General features: G+C 36.9%; 1 protein-coding gene across 7 annotated transcripts in view; it reads right to left on the bottom strand.

Moving 5' to 3' along the window:
- MON2 (MON2 regulator of endosome-to-Golgi trafficking) overlaps positions 1 to 20,772 on the bottom strand; it is an 88,054-nt gene that overhangs the window by 26,547 nt on the left and 40,735 nt on the right. For 5 of the 7 annotated variants that reach the window (XM_086610817.1, XM_086610816.1, XM_086610818.1 and 2 more), the window contains exons 16-28: positions 20,556 to 20,660; positions 18,998 to 19,078; positions 18,837 to 18,910; positions 18,668 to 18,758; positions 17,234 to 17,335; positions 14,893 to 15,003; positions 13,927 to 14,102; positions 10,593 to 10,755; positions 9,777 to 10,070; positions 8,831 to 9,029; positions 6,360 to 6,988; positions 1,441 to 1,584; positions 490 to 618 (exon numbers count right to left, since the gene is read on the bottom strand). In XM_086610817.1, the coding sequence (XP_086466943.1) occupies positions 490 to 618; positions 1,441 to 1,584; positions 6,360 to 6,988; positions 8,831 to 9,029; positions 9,777 to 10,070; positions 10,593 to 10,755; positions 13,927 to 14,102; positions 14,893 to 15,003; positions 17,234 to 17,335; positions 18,668 to 18,758; positions 18,837 to 18,910; positions 18,998 to 19,078; positions 20,556 to 20,660 (2,298 nt within the window). Of the gene's footprint in view, positions 1 to 489; positions 619 to 883; positions 902 to 1,440; positions 1,585 to 6,359; positions 6,989 to 8,830; positions 9,030 to 9,776; positions 10,071 to 10,592; positions 10,756 to 13,926; positions 14,103 to 14,892; positions 15,004 to 17,233; positions 17,336 to 18,667; positions 18,759 to 18,836; positions 18,911 to 18,997; positions 19,079 to 20,555; positions 20,661 to 20,772 lie in introns of all 7 variants that reach the window. The other 2 variants (XM_086610820.1, XM_086610819.1) reach the window with 1 other exon arrangement.

Raw genomic sequence — 20,772 nt, 5'->3', positions numbered from 1 at the left:
CAATTTCGCCAGAAGGGCACTTTTGCACACCTGTAAGATTCCATAGCTACATCGATGACACACGAAGTCATTAAAAGCAAATCAAAAGTAATGGCTAGAGCACACATTCCCAAAGTACACGTCAGTCTACAGAAATTGGTCTTTGGCTCTCAATGCCATATTGACCTAAAAGGTCTGCGTATCAGGTTCAGGTGCATAATACTTTCAAAGATTAACATTTTATGGCCTAAAACATTTGTTAATTTTTATCTTACCATTGAAATACTGATGCTGACATTATCCAGCTAAAGAACAATACATGTAGCCTAATCAATGGCTTTGCAGCTTCTAAAGAAATTACTACCTGCTGCTCATCTTCATAAAATATCAATTTGTTTACTAAAGCTTAAAGCTTCCCAGAAAGTGTTTATCAACACCAGCTCAAAATAAAATTCATGATTTTCAGTATAAACTCATTAAACTTAGAACATACGCAGGACAAACTTTTACCTTAATAATGTTCTGCAGAACTTTCTCCGTTACCACAGCTTTATGGCAAGCTGTCTTTTGGTATAAGTCCACAACAACTTCCAATGACCTCTCAGCAAACGGTACGTAATTCAATGCTACCCATTCCGCCTAGGAAAAGAAATGTGTAAATTACTGAACTATACGTGAAAACGTATTAATTGAGGAACAGAAAATGTATGTTTTGCATTGAACTCTCAGTTTAATGCATGCAAGCTTTGCTAAGAACATGGTCCAAGCAACAGAACTTCAAATACAACGTAGTCCGACTATGAAAATGTACTCTACTTTGAAGTAAGTACATTTAAGTAGGAGAAACGTTGCAGTCTAGGCAAGACAACTACATTAGGACAATCTTTAAGGAAATTTAACTCACCGGTGCAAATAGTTGTATCTAGTGTGATTCCATTGTGTTGCAGGACAAATAGAATAAGAAGAATTAATACAGACATAATAGTTACCTCTTCGATTACACTGAATCAGATGCTCATGCTTAGTGAACAGCAGAGTACACAGACAAAAAGAATCATTGAACATGTGTCGTTTCTTTAGAGCAAGTGCCATTCAAAAATCTGCAGCTTGAGGGAATTTTCTCCATTCAAAATTATTGTGTTTCTACCATATTTGGTATCGCATATAGGACAAGCTATTTTAGATTAATTCAGTGGACAAATTCAGACACATTCACTATGTCTGATGTCCAGGCAAGACCTTTCCTACACGGAGGAATACAAAAAAGCAAAGTAGAATTCAAAGGGAGCAAATGAAGCTAATGAAAGCATGTAAAAAAATACTAATAAAATGAACTTATCACACAACATGCACAGCAAACTTTTTACAGATGGAATAAACGCATCTTTCTAAACAACCTATATCTGAAGCTGAATTGGGTTCACCAGTCAAGTGAAAGAAGTGAGGTTTCTAATTAATTACCTGATTATACTTCGCATTTGCAATGTGCTTTGTTTCCAGCTGTCCATACTGTGGAGGCTTGCAGGAAAATTCTACAAAGGCCAACAGCTGGTCGAAGATTGCAGGATACATTATCTGCATACTTTCTGAGCCCACGCATATAGCCTATACCAAAAGAAAATACAAAAGCTTAATATATACCATGAGCTTCCGTATTTAAAAATCTTCATCAGCACAAAGAGCTTCTAAAGAAAAATTCCCATATAAGACCATGCAAGGGTCATGCTGTATAAAAGACAGTGTCTAGTTCTAATAGTTTAAGGAAAGTAAGTTTTGTTATTTTATTAAAGTAAATTAAGGGGCAAGATACCTGGGCATATATAGTTCAGTAAATACAGCTATCTCATTTAATACAATAAAAGATATCTTTTCCTTACAAACTCTGCTTTGACATGGCAGCAAAATATGTCTTATATAAGTCTTGTCTGTTGATCTCAGCCCATCTTCTTTAAGTCCTACTTCAAGGAACATTTAAATCTCAGAAGTAAATCATACAAGGTTTTCGTAAGTAGTTAAAATTCTATCTTACAGAAAGGAACATAAGTAAAATAAGAATTATATGATTTTGGTATGGCTGGAACTCATAATCTCGCTTTAAAATTGAAAACACTTCAGGAAGGGTGTACTTAGAAGATGTCAATGAAATATCATGTTGTCATAGGCTAATGATTTCCTGTTGCAATATAAATCCCAAGGCAATCTTAGGGCATTTATTTTGAAGGCCATATACAATGATTCTGTGAAGTTACTCCAATTATTTTCTGTCATTTTAAATGTCTTGCTTTTCTTCCCAAGCTCCTTGAAGCTTCTCAGAGCCTCAAAAAACAGTCTATTTATCACTCCACAAAAAGATCTTGTGCTTGTACTGTCATTTTTCCCTGGGGAGGAATCAAACGCCCTTTTCATTAAGCACAGATCATCCATGATGAGTTGTGGCTGAACTCATTCAAGGTGCCAACAACTCCGAAGCTGTTCAAGCACAGCCTCCATGCTGGGGCTGTGTCATGAGCTGTGGCAATCGATGGGCTGAGTTCCCAGCCATGAGCGGAAGCAAGCCAACAGTGTCATCACAAGATCACTCTGAGACCTAGCTACACCTTCAGACAATCTACAACCTGCAGCAGAGCACTCCATGAATCATCAGTGGCCTTTCCCTTTTCCTCAGCTTCCTGCAATTCAAAATATGTCTAATGCTCAAAAAGCTTAATTAACACTATGAATACAGTGCAGCACTCCTCCTAAAAAGCCATGCTCCTTTTCCAGTACTTGAGCTCAGGACTGTACTAACTCTGAAAAAGATACTTTGATGCTACTTACTCACTTGTGTGGTGTAAGACTAAAAGGTTAATTGCTGATCTAAAAGTATTCAACACCCTGTAAAACAATTTCAGCTGATATGCTGCTGCACTAAGGTCAATGCACTAAATTTTAACAGGTTAATGCAAGATTATATACTTACTAGAAACGATGTAAAAATTATTTTATATACCAATAAATGGATTAGACAGGGAAAGAGAACATCCACAATCCCCTGGATAACTTCTGTATAGATCCAACTTAGTTGCACAGATGCAACTTACATTACCCACAGAAGACTATCTTAACATCTATAAAGGCAAAACTTCAAAACGTGTTTGCCATAGATATTATTCTTCTTATTAGTTTCAGGATCAGTGGCAAACGATTTCAGATGCTCCTTTTTCTGTACTGGTGAACAAAAGCCATACCTACTTCCCATTTGAAATCTGTGTATGAGTAGCTTCTTAATATTTTATGAAACTCTTGTAAAATTTTCATTTTACAAATAGAAGCGTTTTCTATCCAGTCGACTGTGGTATTTTAAACTCTAAAAATTATCCATATAATATTTAAAAAAAGGAGAATTAGGTCACTTAGTTTTGAAAACTCATCTAATGAATTGCTTTCCAAAGAGGTTTATGCTTCTGACTGACACCATGTAACTTTTATCTTAAGCATCTGAAAAACCCAAAAACAGCCTAGTAAAGTGCACGATGAAGGATGTTGAGAGCATCTTTAAGAGCTGTTTACAAAACAGAGTACTATTTACTGCGTGAAGTGCGCTTATTTACATACTGAAGTAGAGACACTTAAGTATAAATCAAAGAGTCAGGGTCAGGCAACAACAAAACAGAAACAAATCCTAAAATAAAATACTCTGCAGATCACTGTTTGTTGTAAAAACTGACACAGTACTTTAGTTTCAGAAATCCATGCTTTAAAGCATTTTGGTACTAACCTTCAAATTTTTTAATAGTTCAGAGTTATCTAACAACTCCAACTCCCAGTACAGCTGTTGTCATGAACTACTGGGGTTTTTTTTTGGTTGGTTGGTTGGTATTTTTTTACAGCTCTCCACAGCTAAATCTCTACCATCTCTGTCAGTATATATATAGCCTTGAGCTTACCACACTCACAGCTCAAGAGGTTTGCAACCATACTGCCTGCAGAGGCAGAATTCAAATGTATCTGATCCCCAAGCACGTATCTGTGTTCCTCTGTCTGATGAGCCAGCTGGCTCACTGTAGAGTTGACTTAGAGTGAAATGTAGGGAGAATACTCAGAGTATTTGGGCTTGAGTACAAACTTGAGCTGAGCTACAGTGATGAAGCAGGCACTTATAGTACAGCAATGAAAGACTAGAAAATGAGTTCTAATGAAAAATAAAAAGAAAATGAAGAACAAAACGAAGGGTGTAAAACAGGCTCAACACACAAAGTCTGAAAGGAGATAGAAAGTTCCCTTCCAGTCCTATGTTTCTAAGTTGTAATATCCTTTGCTAGTGCAATGTCATCATAAAATATCTTTATTAAACCAGTCAGGGGTTGAGTCTTAAAAATGTCAGGGTGTTTTCATGCTATTCCAACTGCAAAGTTGTTCCAGAACTTCTTAGAAAATCAGAACTGACTCAAATCTTCCTGTATCAGCAAAGAACAAAACCTAATCTGATCCCACATGCAAACACGTAAGAAACAGTTTGTTTCAAAGAAGGCAGCAAGTATTTACAAACTCTTCTTTTACCATTCCACTACCTCCTGTGTGTACTCCTCAGAGTATTAATTTGTTTCAACAGAGGAAGACGACACTGTGGCCTCCAGTAAAGCCATCTGAAAGATGGCCTTTGCGCCACATCAGTACTGGCTGGCTGCCTTGTTATGTGAATTGTGCTTTGTTATATAGTCAAGAGGAGCGACCACGTGACCTCACAGAACTTACCCATGTCCAAATATACGTTATGTTTTTTTAGTGACTTCAGTGCTGTTCTGTTAGCAATATAACTATAGACGGGGTGGGAGGTACTGTATAAACTGAAGTACCTAAGACTTCCTATGTTAAGTCTGTATTTGCAAAGGCTTGTAACTGCCATGCTAACCATTTCAACTGGGAGAGGGGGAAGGGGGGATGTCTCTGTTTCTCATGGGGAGATACTGCTTTTGTTAAAGAAAACTTCAGCTAAAATAGTTTAACAACTTGACAAGAATAAGAGTATAAAAAAACGTGCGGTTTTTCCTCATGTTAAAAACTCTGGTAACCCCTTTTCGGTAAAGCGTTGAAGCCTGCAGCCTTTGGGAGCTCAGAACAAGTGGGTAAGGAGACCAGCAAAGAAACAGAAAAATCTGAGAGATTAATATATGGAGTGATTAAGTGGGGAAAACAAGACTTGGGTAGGGCTGAGCTGCTGGAAAGGGAAGGATACAAAAGGGTCAAGCCTGACTGGAAAAAGATGAAAATACAGTGGATATGATTGGTGTTAAAACTTCATGTTATTTATATCCCCACATACAAAACTGAGATTTAATACCAACTTCTAATCTTATACCTCTGTTCTCAAAATACATTCATGAATATTTGTTAAACTCATAAACTAAAGGAACGACTACAAGATAATGATTCTGCCTGACTTGCGGAGTTTAAGTATGAGATAAGTTAACATACACTAAGCAAAAAGAAAACAAGATGCTGAATTGCTGCTCATTTAAGTAGGCATCATGTTCTACAAGCTAAATGAGGCAAGATCCAGTCTGAGAGGGGGAAGAAAAAAGAAAAAAAAAATATTCAAGTGAGAATATTTAAGTCTTTATATAAGTCAGAACATAACAGCCCAAAGGGAATGAAGTCAGGTCACATGGATAGTTTTAATTCTGGCATTTCCCAAATAATTTTTTTTGGGGGGTTGGGGGTTTGTTTTTTTAAAAGCAGTGCTTAATATAATGCCTAATCTCATTCATTGTCAACTTTGCTTCTTTTGAATAAATAAGTTTTCTAAATGAACAATGTATTTTGCAAGGAGATGTTTTACAACTCCAGAAAGAAAGAAGCAATAACTTTTTTCACTATCCAGAAAAACAGCATCCTAATTAGTTGTTTACAGATTCACTTGCATGAAGGGTGCTCTTTGAGGATGAGTAGTAAGAATTTCTTAAGAAGAGATGCAGCATTTTCCTTAAACAACTCATTAATAAGAGGCAAGAAGGCAGGTGGTCTGCCAGAGACGTTTCTACATCTTATGTTTTGCATGAACTCAAAGTTCACATGATCAGTACTCTTCTAGATTCTGTTTATGGCAGTACCTGGGCAACACAAGTAATACCATTTGGGGGACTGTAAACGGCTACAAACCCAGCACCACGCTTAAGGTACTTCTGCAATCAAGCAAAAGCACGTAAAGATTACGCTATTCCTTTCAATGCAGAGCACCTGGGTTGCACCAGGAATTGAGATCTAATTGTTCTAATACAGTACACTGTGCAATTATAAGAAATTTTTTAAAATCATGTTTAAGCCACCACACTATAGTTCCGAGAAGAATTGAGAGACAGTGTAATTTACCTTTCACCATGCATTTGAAGTCACATTATTACCTTTTGTAAAACATCTAAAGCTGTAAGCACTGCTTCCTGTAAACTTGTCAAAACTGCTTCAGTGTAAGATGGAAGGATGAAAGGGGAAGCATCAGAACTGATCGGAACTGAAACAGCACCGTGCAAAATGACACCCAGCTTTTGGAGATCATCCATGCTGAAACCAGTTTTGATGTGCTGATAAAGAGCCGGGAATATCTGAATTAAAGCTGTAAGAAAAGGCTGGCTGGGAATGAAAGTCAATTTATCACAAGTAATCGGAGGCCTTGTACTTTCTGAACCAATCCTACACCAGCTGTTCCAGGCTGCCCACCAAAGATTCAAATCTTCAATCTCATCTGTTATTACAGGTGGTTCAGATCCATTGTATCTTCCTATTCTTTCTCCTATGGAGTCAGTTCTCATGAACGATCTGCCAAGACTAGTGGCAGTTGTTGTCCCCACCACCACAGGTACAGAAACATTGATAGCAGGTGGTGTGTCAGGCTTCTCTGAGTCTCGGACGGGAGAAACAATTTGCAAGATCTCCTGGAAGCTTTTCAGAGCAGCCAAGGAAACTTCATTATTTTTGCTGAGTGCTGCTGATTGGATGTGATCAAGAAGAACATCCCAGGCTTGCGGAAAGTCTCCTATTTAAAAAAAAAAAGAGAAAAAAAAATATCAACTTGGAATTGCCTTCCTACTCCCCTTCCCACCCACTCTGTCTCTAAAAGGCTGTTCAGGTACTTCTTACTCTAAATACAGAGAAATTTCATGAGGTTATGTGGTGGCTTGAAGGACTTTCAGAATGTATCAGCTCAACCATAACCAGAAAGAATGATGTGACAAAAGAAACGCACAAATATGAAGAATGAAACAATATATCAATGTTTATGTCGAATTCGCTAGTGAAAAATCACACACCACATCTCATACCAGAAAAACACGCTTTCTTTATTCAGGATAGTGAAACAAATTTGTTCTTATACATACCAGATGCCTGTTGATTTCAAAGTGTTACGCACACACAAGGAATTAAGGGTCAAATCTGTAAGTCATGCAATGCATTTATGAAGAATTGATTTTAAAATGATCTGGTAATTGTGCTGTGGAGAAAGATTTTATTTTTGGAGTTTGAGTTTTTCATTAAATTTAGCCTTAACCTTCCATTTTCTGTATTACTAATTATTGGGTCTGAATAATTAAAATAGCTCTGTAATGTTTTAATTTTTTATTCAGTTTTAATTCTAGTTTAATATAGTTTAAAATCTAGTACATTTCTGCAAATGACGAATACTCTTGCTAGCTATTAATATGTTGGTATCTGTATCATAAATAACCACAAGGAAATAAACCGCAACTTATTTCTAATTATATATACTAATTGCATACTATGGGATGATGAAGGTATATTAATGTAACAAGGAATTTTATTTGCAATTATACGTTCTTTATATCATCTTTTTATTTTTGAAAGTAATGTATTTAAGTAATTCTAGTTAACCAAACTAGAAATGAAAACTGTTTTGAAATTATATCAGAATATCTTTCTTTAGAAGACTAAACGTAAACAAAACATTTTTTCTGGACAAAACAGGCATGAATGCTGAATTATATATTTAATTCAATACATTTACATTGTTTAACTGTATGTAATAATATTTTATGTTTTACATTAGCTTGGGAAATGACCTAATGTTTAATGTCTATAAGGAGAAAGCAATATAGAAACACAGAAAAATCAGAGCCTGATAAAAAGGAAGAGAAAGAAATAAAGATACCAAGGAGCTATAGAAGAAAAAAAAAAAAAATTCAAGACGGGAAAGGTAAGATTTTAAGAGAAGAAAAGGGGAACTCACTTCAGTGAGCTGCATTAGGGACAACAGTAACTCAAACTGACATCTCTGTACAAGACAAACAGTGGAGGAGTATGAAAGGAGAAAAAGAATCAACTTGAAATAGTGGGTAATCTCAACATCCTTCATCTTATAAAAAGTCCAATCTTTTATTAAAAAATTCCCTTTCTTCTTTTCTAAGCTATACACTTCACTGGCTTTATAAGTGTGTTCTCTTCATACTGTAAGAGCACTGTTAAACTTGACACACTGGTGCCATGGGAGAGTTCTAGGCAAGTGTTGCATAACCTTAGAAAGATAAGAGGAAGAATATGTTCCGATAGCCAAAAGAACAGAGAAATTACTATTGTTATCAGGCTACTATAAACTAAAGCTATGTGGCATCCAGAATTGTGACTAGTGAGATTTAATCTCAAGCACTGTGATACAGAAGATGAAATTGGTACTTATCGTTTTTGGCTCTATGGAGCATGAATTAAAAACATCATAATTTTCATCACATTTGAGGTAAAATACAATAGAACACACTTTTAAGCTAAGACTAAGATTCTTGCCCAGTACTTTAACTGAAAAAAATATACAAAGGCAGAAAGTTTATTACTGCATCTTTCAGTAACTTTAAACCATAAATTTTACCTAAAGGCTGCAGTAAGTATCTCCTGGTGTTAAATATTCTTGCAACTCCAGCCAGTGTTAATACCCATGTCTCAGCCCACTGTTTCTCAGCTGTATCCCTTGAATGATGGATGAGAATGTTGCCTCCTCCTGATTCAATCTTCTCTTTGTCAGCTGTGGTAGAAGATTCTCGAACCCTATCCAACAGGTGAAATAAAACCTGTAATAGTCAGAAAAAGAGGAAAAGAGCAGCTTTTCAAACAACATAGCTGTATTCATGGTAAAACAACAAAAATGGTAATTCTTCTATTATCCCTTCTGTCACTGTGTCACACTGATAATTCCCTTACTCTAAATAGCCTCTGCAACAGCTAAGAGTAATAATCAGCCAACTGATGTTCATTCAAGAAGGGCTAGAAACATCGTGAGAGAACAGTGGGCCTAACAGAGGGCTAACACTGATGGATCTCAGATACCTCAAAGGTGTAACAGGCAACAGACTCAACCACAGCCTAACTTTTTCCATAGGGCACAACCAACATGACTGTGATCTAATATAGGGCATTTGGTGGATCCTTTCCAATAAGAGAAACAAAACACAGTGCAAAGCAAAGTTTGGTCTAATATCAGATCAGTCCAACCACATAACCCTCAAACATCACCATATTTTTGCACAAAGAAAGGAGTCATTCATCCTCACAGGAAGAAAGCAGCCTTTTTATACAACTCCTGAGTAAGAAATGGTCAAGAATCAAAAACTACATTTCATAAGAGGCTTTAAGGGCCAGAGAAAAGAAAGCATGAAAAAGAAAAAAAATCGAAAGACAGTATCAGACTTCTGCCACCATATCTTATCTTTAAAAATACCTTACTAAACTAGTTAATTCATATTCAAGTAGAAAGTCAATGGTTATTGAAACGTGAATGCAAGTTAAAAAACCCTTCAATGGAAGCTTACGCACCGTACCTTCCATATTACTGTGTGCCACGTTGAATGTTGCAATAAAGTTCCATGAGCACCAATAGTGGAAAACAATGTCTGCCCAGCGCTCTTTCTAACTGCAGGTCGGGGATCCACACACAGTTCTCCCAGTTTGGCATACAGGCATAACCAAAGACAGTCAAATGGTGGTGCAGGATGAAAAGGCCTATTCAGCATCACTCCCTTTTCTTCTGCCTGTTTCTGCAACACTGCTTCTTCTTTGTTTAGCTCCTTTTCTATTATTTCACCTCTTTGGAAAAAATAATCCGAAATATTCCACTACAAAATAAATAAGACATATGCTGCTGTACAATAAAAATACGATAAAGTTCTTAATGATCACAAAATAAATTGTTTCTCATTTTCACATTTAAAAGCATTTTGCCAAGTACACCAGGATATTAATTTCCCTACACTGATGGAAGATCATCAGCATGTAAATACTGCAAGGTGCAGAAAGTATTTTTCTTAGCCTCAGCTTTTAGGCTCCAGTTATACACGAAGTACTAGAAAGGGAAACAACTTATTAAAAACAAGATACTGATGAACATGTTTACAACACAACACTATTTCTTTACTTAACCCTGCAGACATGCAGATTAGATATAAATTGTGCTCACTCCATTTATATATGATTCCAAATGACAGCATGGGAGTTCAGTAAGAACTCAAAAAACAGGTTTTGGCTTTCATTTGTAGAATTGACTAAAGATAAATTTTCTTTTAGAATAGAAAGGAGGAAAAAAAAAGAAAAAAACGAAAGCCAGAAGCAGCATCACTGTAGGTTAATATAAAACTCACCAACAAACCAATTGATGTTAAGCTAATATTTAGCTCTTGATTGTGAAGTCCAAAGCTTCCTGCAACTTCAACAACTATCTGTAGACAAGTACATGGCATTGTTGGAAGAAAGTCTGTCACAACCAACTGAAGACACTGGAATGCAGTCCGTATTAAGGACTCTCTTAAAAAAACAAAACAAAAACAAAACACACACACACACACTCATTTCAAATTTCTTTAAAAGCATAGCAATGTTTTGAGTACATCACCTCCGGAGACAGCATTATTAAAAAAAAGGGAAAAAAATGTTTTTGAGATGAATTTGCAACATTTTACGTATTTCAACTGGAGGCATTTTTGAGATATAACATTAAGCTGAGGTTTCAAACTCTGATGAAGTATTTTAGTCCATGTTAACTAGCCAGCGAAGTTGAAGTTTAGACTCTCCAGTGGTCCTCTGCTAGCTTTACACAGTAAGGTCCACTTCTCTGTTCTAGAGTTCTAGGGCTTGTTAGTTCAAATCTTCAGCTAAAACATTCTAAAAAAGCCACAACGGACAAAAAGTTTAAGCTTGAGCACGATAACTGTCCAAAAAGTAAGCTGTTCTGAACAATTTCTTGTATCAGCAGTAACAAATTACTTAAAGTATGCCAAACGAGTGGGCAAAATGTATTTTTATTTATCAGAGAAGTGCATGCTATAACAAAACAGTAATCTTACTTGCTTCAATGCTACATTTTGTTAGACAAAATCTTTTCAAAATACCTGCCATTAAATAGATCTTTAATAAATAGTTAGCCTTCAGAATTAAATTCTGAATACAAACATAAAACAAAAATGTAGTATGGAAAAGGTTTGTGAGAAGGAGCTCTCAGAACCAGCAAGGTCATCTGTGACTAAAACTTTGCTTAGTAAGAGACAAAATGAAGGATTCAAAAGGAGTAGTGGAGTGTAGATAACACAAAACAGGGAAGCTCCATTTAAATTTCACTAACAGTTTGGGGTTTTTTTTATGCTTAATATTTAATGTACATAAGAAAATTCCAAAGGTTTGTAATACAGAAATGTAGTGTCCTTCAGAATATATATCCCATGAAAAAATTCAGAATACAAATATGTCAGTTACATATTGCAGAATCCTAAAAAATTATAAATAATTTTTTCAATTAATTCAAAATGAAAATCATAGCTGACCCACTTCCACTGTATCATAACAGCACAAGAAACTTCACTTGGACAATAACGGTATAACTACTAATTCTCTAATATGATGTATACTGCAGAGAGACATCCATCCTGCCACATAAAATCAAAGGATTTATCATTGCTATACTCATGGAGGAAATGCTCACACACTACTTTCCCCCATATTCATTACAGGAGTCTATAAAGTGGAAACTGCTACAGTTCCCTCTCCATTACAAAGTTCCAGAGGGATGTGACCTTCAAGGACTCTGAGAACGGAAGGAGGCAGGAAATTAAAGTATAGTTACACTATTCATTTTGAAGAGCTGAGTTAATGGGGAAACGACCTCTTTTTCTAATTTGCAAACGCAAGGCTGCTAGAATGAAGTCCCACACTACCATGTGTTTGGAGAAAGGTTTCAAAGTCCTTCATGCAAGTGGCAATAGCAATACAGTTCTTCAAAATTGTCCATAATGTTGTAGGTGGCCACCAGAAAGATAAATATAAATGCAAAACTTAAGCTTAGCTCAAAAATGTAAGATCATATAGGGCTTTATCTATCCTTAAAATAAACAGAGGCATCCCATCAAAAAATTCTTCAAAGACAGTTTGACAAGCTAGTACCATACAATCAAGAAGTGACCAAAGTATCACTGGCTCTCAAAACAGCATCTTCTGTATTTATAGCAGCCTGGCAAGAAGTTCTTCTGGAAGGTAAATGGATTTTTGTCCTGGAATCAGGATATTCACTGACCAGAGGGAAGACACTTGTGAAAAAAGTCTCATGGTCAACACGTTTATATTTAAGATATGATAATAGTGCCTGCATCTCATGCTCACAGCTATAAGCGAGCAAGAAATCCAGTTGTTTCCCAAGGAAAAGAAGGCTTGCTTAATATTTTTTTCCTACTGTAGTTGACATGATGTGGGCTAATAGTGCTATGTACTTGAAGAAAAGTAGATTATTCTATTTGTTTTGTAGGAGGAGACTAAGATGTAACACAAGATCTTAGTTAACATCTTGAGACATCTGCCAGCAAGGTATGGGTCTGAGATGTAAAGGGATCTGAAAGACTGTCTTGAGAAGCAATCTGTGTTGGTTCTCATTCCTCAACAATAACAGTGAAAATCAAAAGGCATGTATGAACCACAGAACACATTGCACCAAGTGTGGAAATAGCAGTTATCAAAGGAAGTATGGTTAGCAAAAAGAGGATGCTCACAACCAAGAACGCCAACATCCTTGGCGATTTTGGTGAGTACTACTGCCAGAGCAAGCAATACTGGTACAAGAGCAAAATCCTTCAAGCATCTGAAGGGGCTTTAGGAGGCCATTCATTCATATATTAATATGGCCAGAAGACAGAAGCTAAGGTGAGGCGAAAGGAGAGATACGTCAAGGTGAATGTTTCTGATACCAAAGTTATTTGATGACCTATCCTGGAGCTAGTCTTGACTAGCACCACAGAAGGAATAACATGATCTAAGTATGTGGGTATAGTTCTTGGTGCTCATAGTTGCAGGATCAGATATTAATCTCCCTGGTCATTTCAAAAAAACTCACAACTTCATCTCTCGCTTTCCCTTGTGAGCAAGAGGACCAGTCCAGTAACATTCCCTCTCTGTTGGCAACAGTCAGCTGTGTTAATCAGTCAAGGGATTCACCCACAGCAAATAATCTTCCATCCTTGTGCTACCAGCACAAGGATACCATTTAGGAAGGAAAGCTTCAACAAAAGAGAGAGCGCTCAGAAGATGACACACACTAGAGACTACTCAAAGTTTTAAGAAGAAAGAGAAACAACAAAGGAACTGCAAGCCACAGCTAAGTCATCCAGAATTATCTGCAAGCACCAGAGACGTGACCAGCAGATGGTTAAGATCAAATGAATTGGCACAAGGAGTACTCTTCAGTGTATGCTGCATGCTGACCACAGGACAAGGTAGAGTGGAACAATACTCTGGTCTTCTGAAAGATTAATTAAAAGTGTGCTAAAGGAAAAATTAAAAACTGCATTTTTGTTGAGTATAATTGTTCACAAGCTAAAAATGACAATGAAAATTATGGCTCTTATCGAAGTGGATATCGAAGAAAGAAAATAAAAGTAGAATTCTTTCAACTGTTCTTGTCTTACATGATTTTAAAATTTTCTTTCCACTACTTACCCCTGATCACTTCGGATTGCCCCCATGACTCCAAGCACCAATGGCCAACCAGGTCCTAAGCTGTCACCCTGACTTTGCAAAATCTGTAGCACACACTCCAACTGCTTGATCCTGATATCAGGATGACTAATGTTTGACAGTTCCTTTAGTGGATTCAATAAAAGCAACTGCAGTCTCTAAAAGTAAACAATAAAGTACATTAAGGATGCTAAAACTTAACTTATCCTTAATTATTTTTATGTACAATAAGTGAAAACGTACAGTACCAATTGAAGATTCATTAAATGAGTTCATTAACTCATTCATTAAATGCTCAAATTCAGTGTCAGACTGGCCTTTCTAAAAAACCGTTTATAAAGGATCTCAGCAGGAAATCTGCATTTAAATTTTTTCCCCTCATCTGTTCTCCAGGTCCCTCAGGGATTAGCTACAGCATGCTGTCACAGTTGCATGAAAACCATCGTGCAACTTTACACTCACCCAGCAAGGCTACAATCAGATTCTTACTAAAGAGACCTCGAAAAAACTATCCACTGAGCCCTGGCAAAAATATCAGAATGTTTTATTAATAATGGATTGAATAGCTGTGATTTAGAAGGTCAGGCAATTTATTTTTTACCTGCCACCACATCACATATATACTTCTAAACATTCTGGGATTGTTTTGCGCTCATGAAGGTGATCCACAATTTGTTCCAGCGAATCGACATAATGCACAAGCATCACCGCTCATTGTTACGCATTTGGAAAAGGAAGGAGGGCAGTTCATCGGAATGCATGAGGTCATTCTCATAGTTACATCTGAATGGTACAGCTGGAGGCTTTATAAACTCAATGGTAAAGTTGCTCTATGAATGACTCTTATTCACTGAACCGTAGAAAACTTCCTCTAGGGAAGATTCTGACTTCACGTTCGTTTTAAGTTCCAGGAAAGGAGGAAAGCAGCTGCTCTTGAACTTACTTTACCTGATTTTGAGATAACGGAGGATCGTGGCTGAATGTCAGTCCTGCTTTAATGAGAGAAGTTAAAGCTTCTGCTCCCCATTCTCTCATTCTGGAGTTTGGATGCTGACAGACCTGAAAACACAGCAACGTTTTGTTTAAAGTTGCTTTAAACACCAAATCACCAAAACTTGAATACATGTAATATATTAAAAAATTGATATTTTCGTTATATTAGAATTTACATACAATATTATAATATTTTTACAACAATATAATAAATCTCTAGATGATAAAATTAGGTTTAATAGTAGAAAAATTTTTATCTTTTGGACAGACATACCTTCTGAACAAGGAAGCAACAGGAAGCAGTGAAAGACACAGAAGGAAACATAATGAAAACCACAGCAGTTCAAGCCAATGCATTTTCCAAAACAAACATACTAACTGCTAATTCAGATAACGATTGATTAAAAAGCATCAAACAACTTTCAATGAATGCCTGAAACTTTCAGGTTTAACTTATCCTTAAGCTACTATAAAATGCAAAGTTTCATCCTTCATGCACTGCTTAACATAACCAAGTGAGGAAGCATGACAATAGCCAACACGGAAAGTGTCTGCTCGTCTATGTTCTCAAATAGTGAATATAAAATAAGCCTTACACTCCATTATTTCAAAAACTTGACAAAACTGCAGCAAATACTGTTTCAAGCTTAAGTTTCAAATGCGTGTCTTCATTTCTCTTTGTCTCCTAATTATCTAAACCTCCTAGTTTTGCTAATTGCTTTTTTACAGAACAGAAAAATTACAAACATTGTGCAAATCGGCTGCATAGACACCTAGTACGAACTGTTGTCCCGTATCTGATACAGTAGCCTCAAACAAATAAAAGATTAAGTCTAGAGTTCCATTGACCTCTACATAATTATTTTCACCCACTCTTCCAGCCCTAGCTGTGAAAACCCAGAATCAAAGACCCAGGCAGGATCATAAGGAAGGATGGTGGTTTTGGTTGGTGGACCATTCCCGTATCAGCCACCAGCCAAACTAAAAAGGAGATGCAGAAACGCTAGCTTAATGTTAAAAAACGCAGACAAGAAATAGCTACTCTCCTGAACTACTTATATTTTTGTCACCCTATATAAAAAAAAAAAGAGAGAATTTGAACTACTTCATAATGCTCTGAATCTGACCAGATAATCAGTTCCAGAGACGGGGAATGAATTCTTCCCTCAGGTGTGTTTAAGTGAATTTGCAGCTGGTGTTTTATCCTTCCTTATTGTACCTTAGTGACTTAGATTTAAAAGGAAATAAGGCAGTACTTTAAAAGAAGCTGAAATAGACTGTGTATTTCCTGTAAAACAGTGGCAAATACCTACAATGGACAACAGACTGAAACAGACTGCTTGCTAGATGAAAACACAGTCTCAAAATGTGCACAGTGAACCTTACTGCCTTGGAAGGGGAAAGAAGACAAGAGAAAGAAATGTTTGTGCTTTAAGTCTTTAAACACCTAAGTACCCAAATTTCTTCTCCTAGATAAAAGATTATGTGGAAATGATCTCCACAAATAAGGTTAGAAATGGCCAATTCTTAATACTGTTTGAATTAATGCATTGGTTCTAAGAAAGTGTCTGATACTTTCTGGAAAATGAGGAAGAAAAGCTTTCTCCTTTACCCACTTTAAAAATCAAACCCTGTTCTTGCATTTCGCTCCTCTACGTATCTGTGTAGAGAATTAAAACTTTACAATTACATTCCATAATCTGGTTTTAGTTTCAAATTCAAAATGTAATTTTTTTTTTCCTTGATGGAGCATATTTTTCATGTTGAAGTTAAAATACTTAAGAAATTGAAATTGGATTATTACACCTGTTTTCATATTTGCACAATATTCTCTTAAAGAGACCATTCAAAAAGTTAGCTTAAAAATTTTTAAAACAAACAAATCCTTGGTTAGTAAATCTAATGGCTTCAATCTATCTGGTAAGGACACAAAAACATAACTTTAAATCTTCCTAGGTATTTGTACTCTGTGAATCCTAAGTGAAATCTGTTTGTGTTACCTTAATTATAACAGATATCGGCAGTATAATAACCTGATGATTTTAAACATTGCCATGTTTAAAACATATAAAGACTGATAGCACCATAAAGACAGATATTAAAATAGTGGAATTTAAATATATAAATTCACTTTTAAATTCGAATTGTGATGCATTCAATTTGCAAAAACAAAGTGCGTAAACCAAAATCTGTAAATGCAATGTAGATTTATTTAAAAAATTACACTTTTAAAATGCATTTCCACATGATCTTTGTTAATACAAACTAAGTACAATTGATAAAAGCAATTAGTTACCTCCAGAAGATGACCGGTCAGAGGTCTCCAAAGAATCTCAATCCTGTGCATGTTAACCAGTCCTGTTTCCAGTAATTTAGCAACAGCAAAAAGTGATGGTTCCTTAATAAAATGGAATTTGAACACACGACTTTGAGGTAACTCAGAGAATGTCAGAACCTGTTGCTGCATTATAATTTTTAAATTGAAGTGCAACTGATCTCATTGAGCTACCGTGTTCCATAGGCTGTGAACGCTGTCCCAAACAGCTCAGGCAGCATGGCTGGGAAGTTTCCACAGCATCTGCAGTACCTCATGAGAAGCCACAAGGGGGTAGCAACAGCATACCATGAAGAATACTTTCAGGATTTTTCATATCGTTTTCTCCAAGTTCGACAATAACCAGAGCACTGATATTCCTCTCAAAACTGTCATTCTTACATAGCCCTCCCTCCAATCAGTTTTATAACATATTTTACTAGCAAAATAGTTTTTCCCATCACAACTTTTAAAGTTATAATTATATATGAACAAACAATATAGAATATTTCATTTCAGAATCTCCTTATGCTTTACCTTTCATCGGGTTAATACACGTTCTGCAGGAATATGACAAAATTCCCCACTCATCAAATACATATGAAAATATTTGTGATAAGCTTCTTTTAATGTTTGTGAGATTTTTTTTTTAAATCAATATATAGTCAAAATGACTGTTGCATAAATTATTCTCTGTTCCCCTTTCTGCTGATTTTTTTATTCTCATTTTCAACTCATCTTAAACAGAAAATTCGCTTATTTTAATTCATTCTCAGTTGCTGTAGCTGTCAAGTATTATAAAGCATATTTTCTGTCATCATTATCTCCAGCGTAAAAGATGAAGTTAAAACTGTCAAAAACCCTCCTCTGGGATTAAATTATGACTAGGAGAATATATACTCAATCTTATTCAATCATAAGGTCTTTGACCTTTCTGAGTTAAAGGTTGTTTACTGAGGCTAACAGGCATACTATCATTTTCCCAAGTAAATACGAATTATCTGGGGTTTTTTAATATCAGAAAAAGCCTGACAATTTAGAAGTATATCATAAAAGAAAACTGAAACGAAAACGAGCACCTCACAGAACATACTGTGCTATTCAGAACCCCTAACTTCTGAAATTACATGGGCTTGTAAATTTTTATCCACCCACAATCTGATTAACAGAAACACATGACATTCCTTAGTTAACAAAAAACATAGCAGGAACACAATGAGAACGTTCAGAGAATTTAGTAACCATATGACCCACTGTAAACAAGACATTCTCTGGTTCATAATTTATTTTTACTCTAGATTATAACATCTATTACTGTCTTAATATTAGAAATAGTTAGCTAGAAGGATAAATGCGCAAGTCTTCTGCCTGTTTCACAGAAACATCTAAAAAGAAAATAAAGAACTCCTTTTATACCTTATTGTTTCCATAGGCCATATCCATGGCTTCCAGGGACAAGGAGCAAAGGGCGTTTATTAAGTGATGTAAAGACACATCGTCAAGGTATCTGAAAAATAACAGCTATCAAAACACTGCCAAGTTTGAAACACACATATTATTTTAATTATAAGATAAGGTTTCTTACTGTGAGCTTTCAAAAAGCCTTGAAAGTATGTTGGATATAACTGGCAGATCAGTCATAACTGCTGTAGTGAGAACCTTGAAAAAGAGACAGAAATGTGTCTTATAGATTGCAATAGAGAATACTGCATAATCATTAACTGTAAAATGAACGATCATGCTTACTGTGCTGGGCCCTTCTACAGCTCTTCCAGGTTTTAATGCACCCCCAACACCAGGTTTCAGTCCCAAAATCCACACAAGATGCTGAAATACAAAAAAATCATTTCCAGCAGAAAAGCCTTTTCAAGTAGAGAGGCAACTGACACTGTACTCGAGCTAGCAAGCAGCCTTCCAGTGAAATAGAATTCAAGGGAAATGCTACAGTACTTACTCAAGGAAATTAAAATTACACCATGAGCAGAATCAAACCTTATTCTGACTAATTTGGTGGCATTCTATGACGAGGTCACAGCACTGATGGATAGGGGAAGAGCAACTGACATCATCTACCTGGACTTATCCAAAGCATTTGATACTGTCCCACACAACATCCTTGTCTCTAATCTGGAAAGACATGGTTTTCATGGATGGACCACTCGGTGGATAAGGAATTGGCTGGATGGTCGCACTCAAAGAGTTGTGGTCAACGATTCAATGTCCAAGTGGAGGCCAGTGACAAGTGGTGTTCTTCAGGGGTCAGTACTGGGACAAGTGCTATTTAACATCTTTGTTGGTGACATGGACAGTGAGATAGAGTGCATCCTCAGCAAGTTTGCAGATGACACCAAGCTGTGTGGTGTTGTGGACACGCTGGAGGGAAGGGATGCCATCCAGAGGGACCTTGACAGGCTGGAGAGGTGGGCCTGTGAGAACCTCATGAAGTTCACCAAGGCCAAGTGCAACGTCCTGCACATGGGTCGGGGCAATCCCAAGCACAAGTACAGGCTGGGCGGAGAATGGATTGAGAGCAGCCCTGAGGAAAAGGACTTGGGAGTGCTGGTGGATGAGCCGGCATGTGCACTGGCAGCCCGGAAAGCCAACTGTATTCTGGGCTGCATCCAAAGAAGTGTGGCCAGCAGGTCGAGTGAGGTGATTCTGCCCCTCTACTCAGCTCTCGTGAGACCCCACCTGCAGTACTGCGTTCAGCTCTGGAGTCCCCAGCACAAGAAGGACATGGAGCTGCTGGAGAGGGTCCACAGGAGGGCCACGAAGATGATCCAAGGGCTGAAGCACCTCTGCTATGAAGACAGGCTGAGAGGATTGGGGCTGTTCAGCCTGGAGAAGAGAAGGCTCCGGGGTGATATTATAGCAGCCTTCCAGTACTTAAAGGAGGCCTACAGGAAAGCTGGAGAGGGACTTTTTACAAGGGCACGTAGTGATAGGACAAGGGACAATGGCTTTAAACTGAAAGAGGGCAGATTTAGATTAGATATAAGGAAGAAATTTTTCACTCAGAGGGTGGTCAGGTACTAGAACAGGTTGCCCAGAGAAGTTGTAGATGCCCCATCCCTGGAAGTGTTCAAGGCCAGGTTGCGTGAGGCTTTGGGCAACCTGGTGTAGTGGAGGGTTTCTCTGCCCATGGTAGAGGGGTTGGAACTAGATGATCTTTGAGGTCCCTTCCAACCCTAACCATTCTATGATTCTATTCTATAATTCTTCTATTGCTCACATAAAAACTCAAACCTGAATTATGGCAAAAAAGCAAGGCATAAAAGCAAGGCATAAATATTTCCTATTATACCTGAAGAGTAGCCAGGACAAGTTGCCACGATGTACCAAGAACAGCTCCATGGCAGTGAGCTAAATTTAGTAATGTCCTCATACACTGGATATTTTTTGAAGTCAGCTAAAAAAAAGAAAAAGACAACCAAATGACCACACAGTTTTTATTATTCTACAATAATATTGCATCTAGGAAAATTGCCATTTTTCACTAAATAGCTTTAAGATTCCATTTT

Source organism: Tauraco erythrolophus, chromosome 4 (assembly GCF_009769465.1).
Source record: "Tauraco erythrolophus isolate bTauEry1 chromosome 4, bTauEry1.pri, whole genome shotgun sequence".
Taxonomy (NCBI): domain Eukaryota; kingdom Metazoa; phylum Chordata; class Aves; order Musophagiformes; family Musophagidae; genus Tauraco; species Tauraco erythrolophus.
The sequence above is the reverse complement of the archived record's forward strand: the minus strand, read 5'-3'. Positions and strand labels throughout refer to the sequence as shown.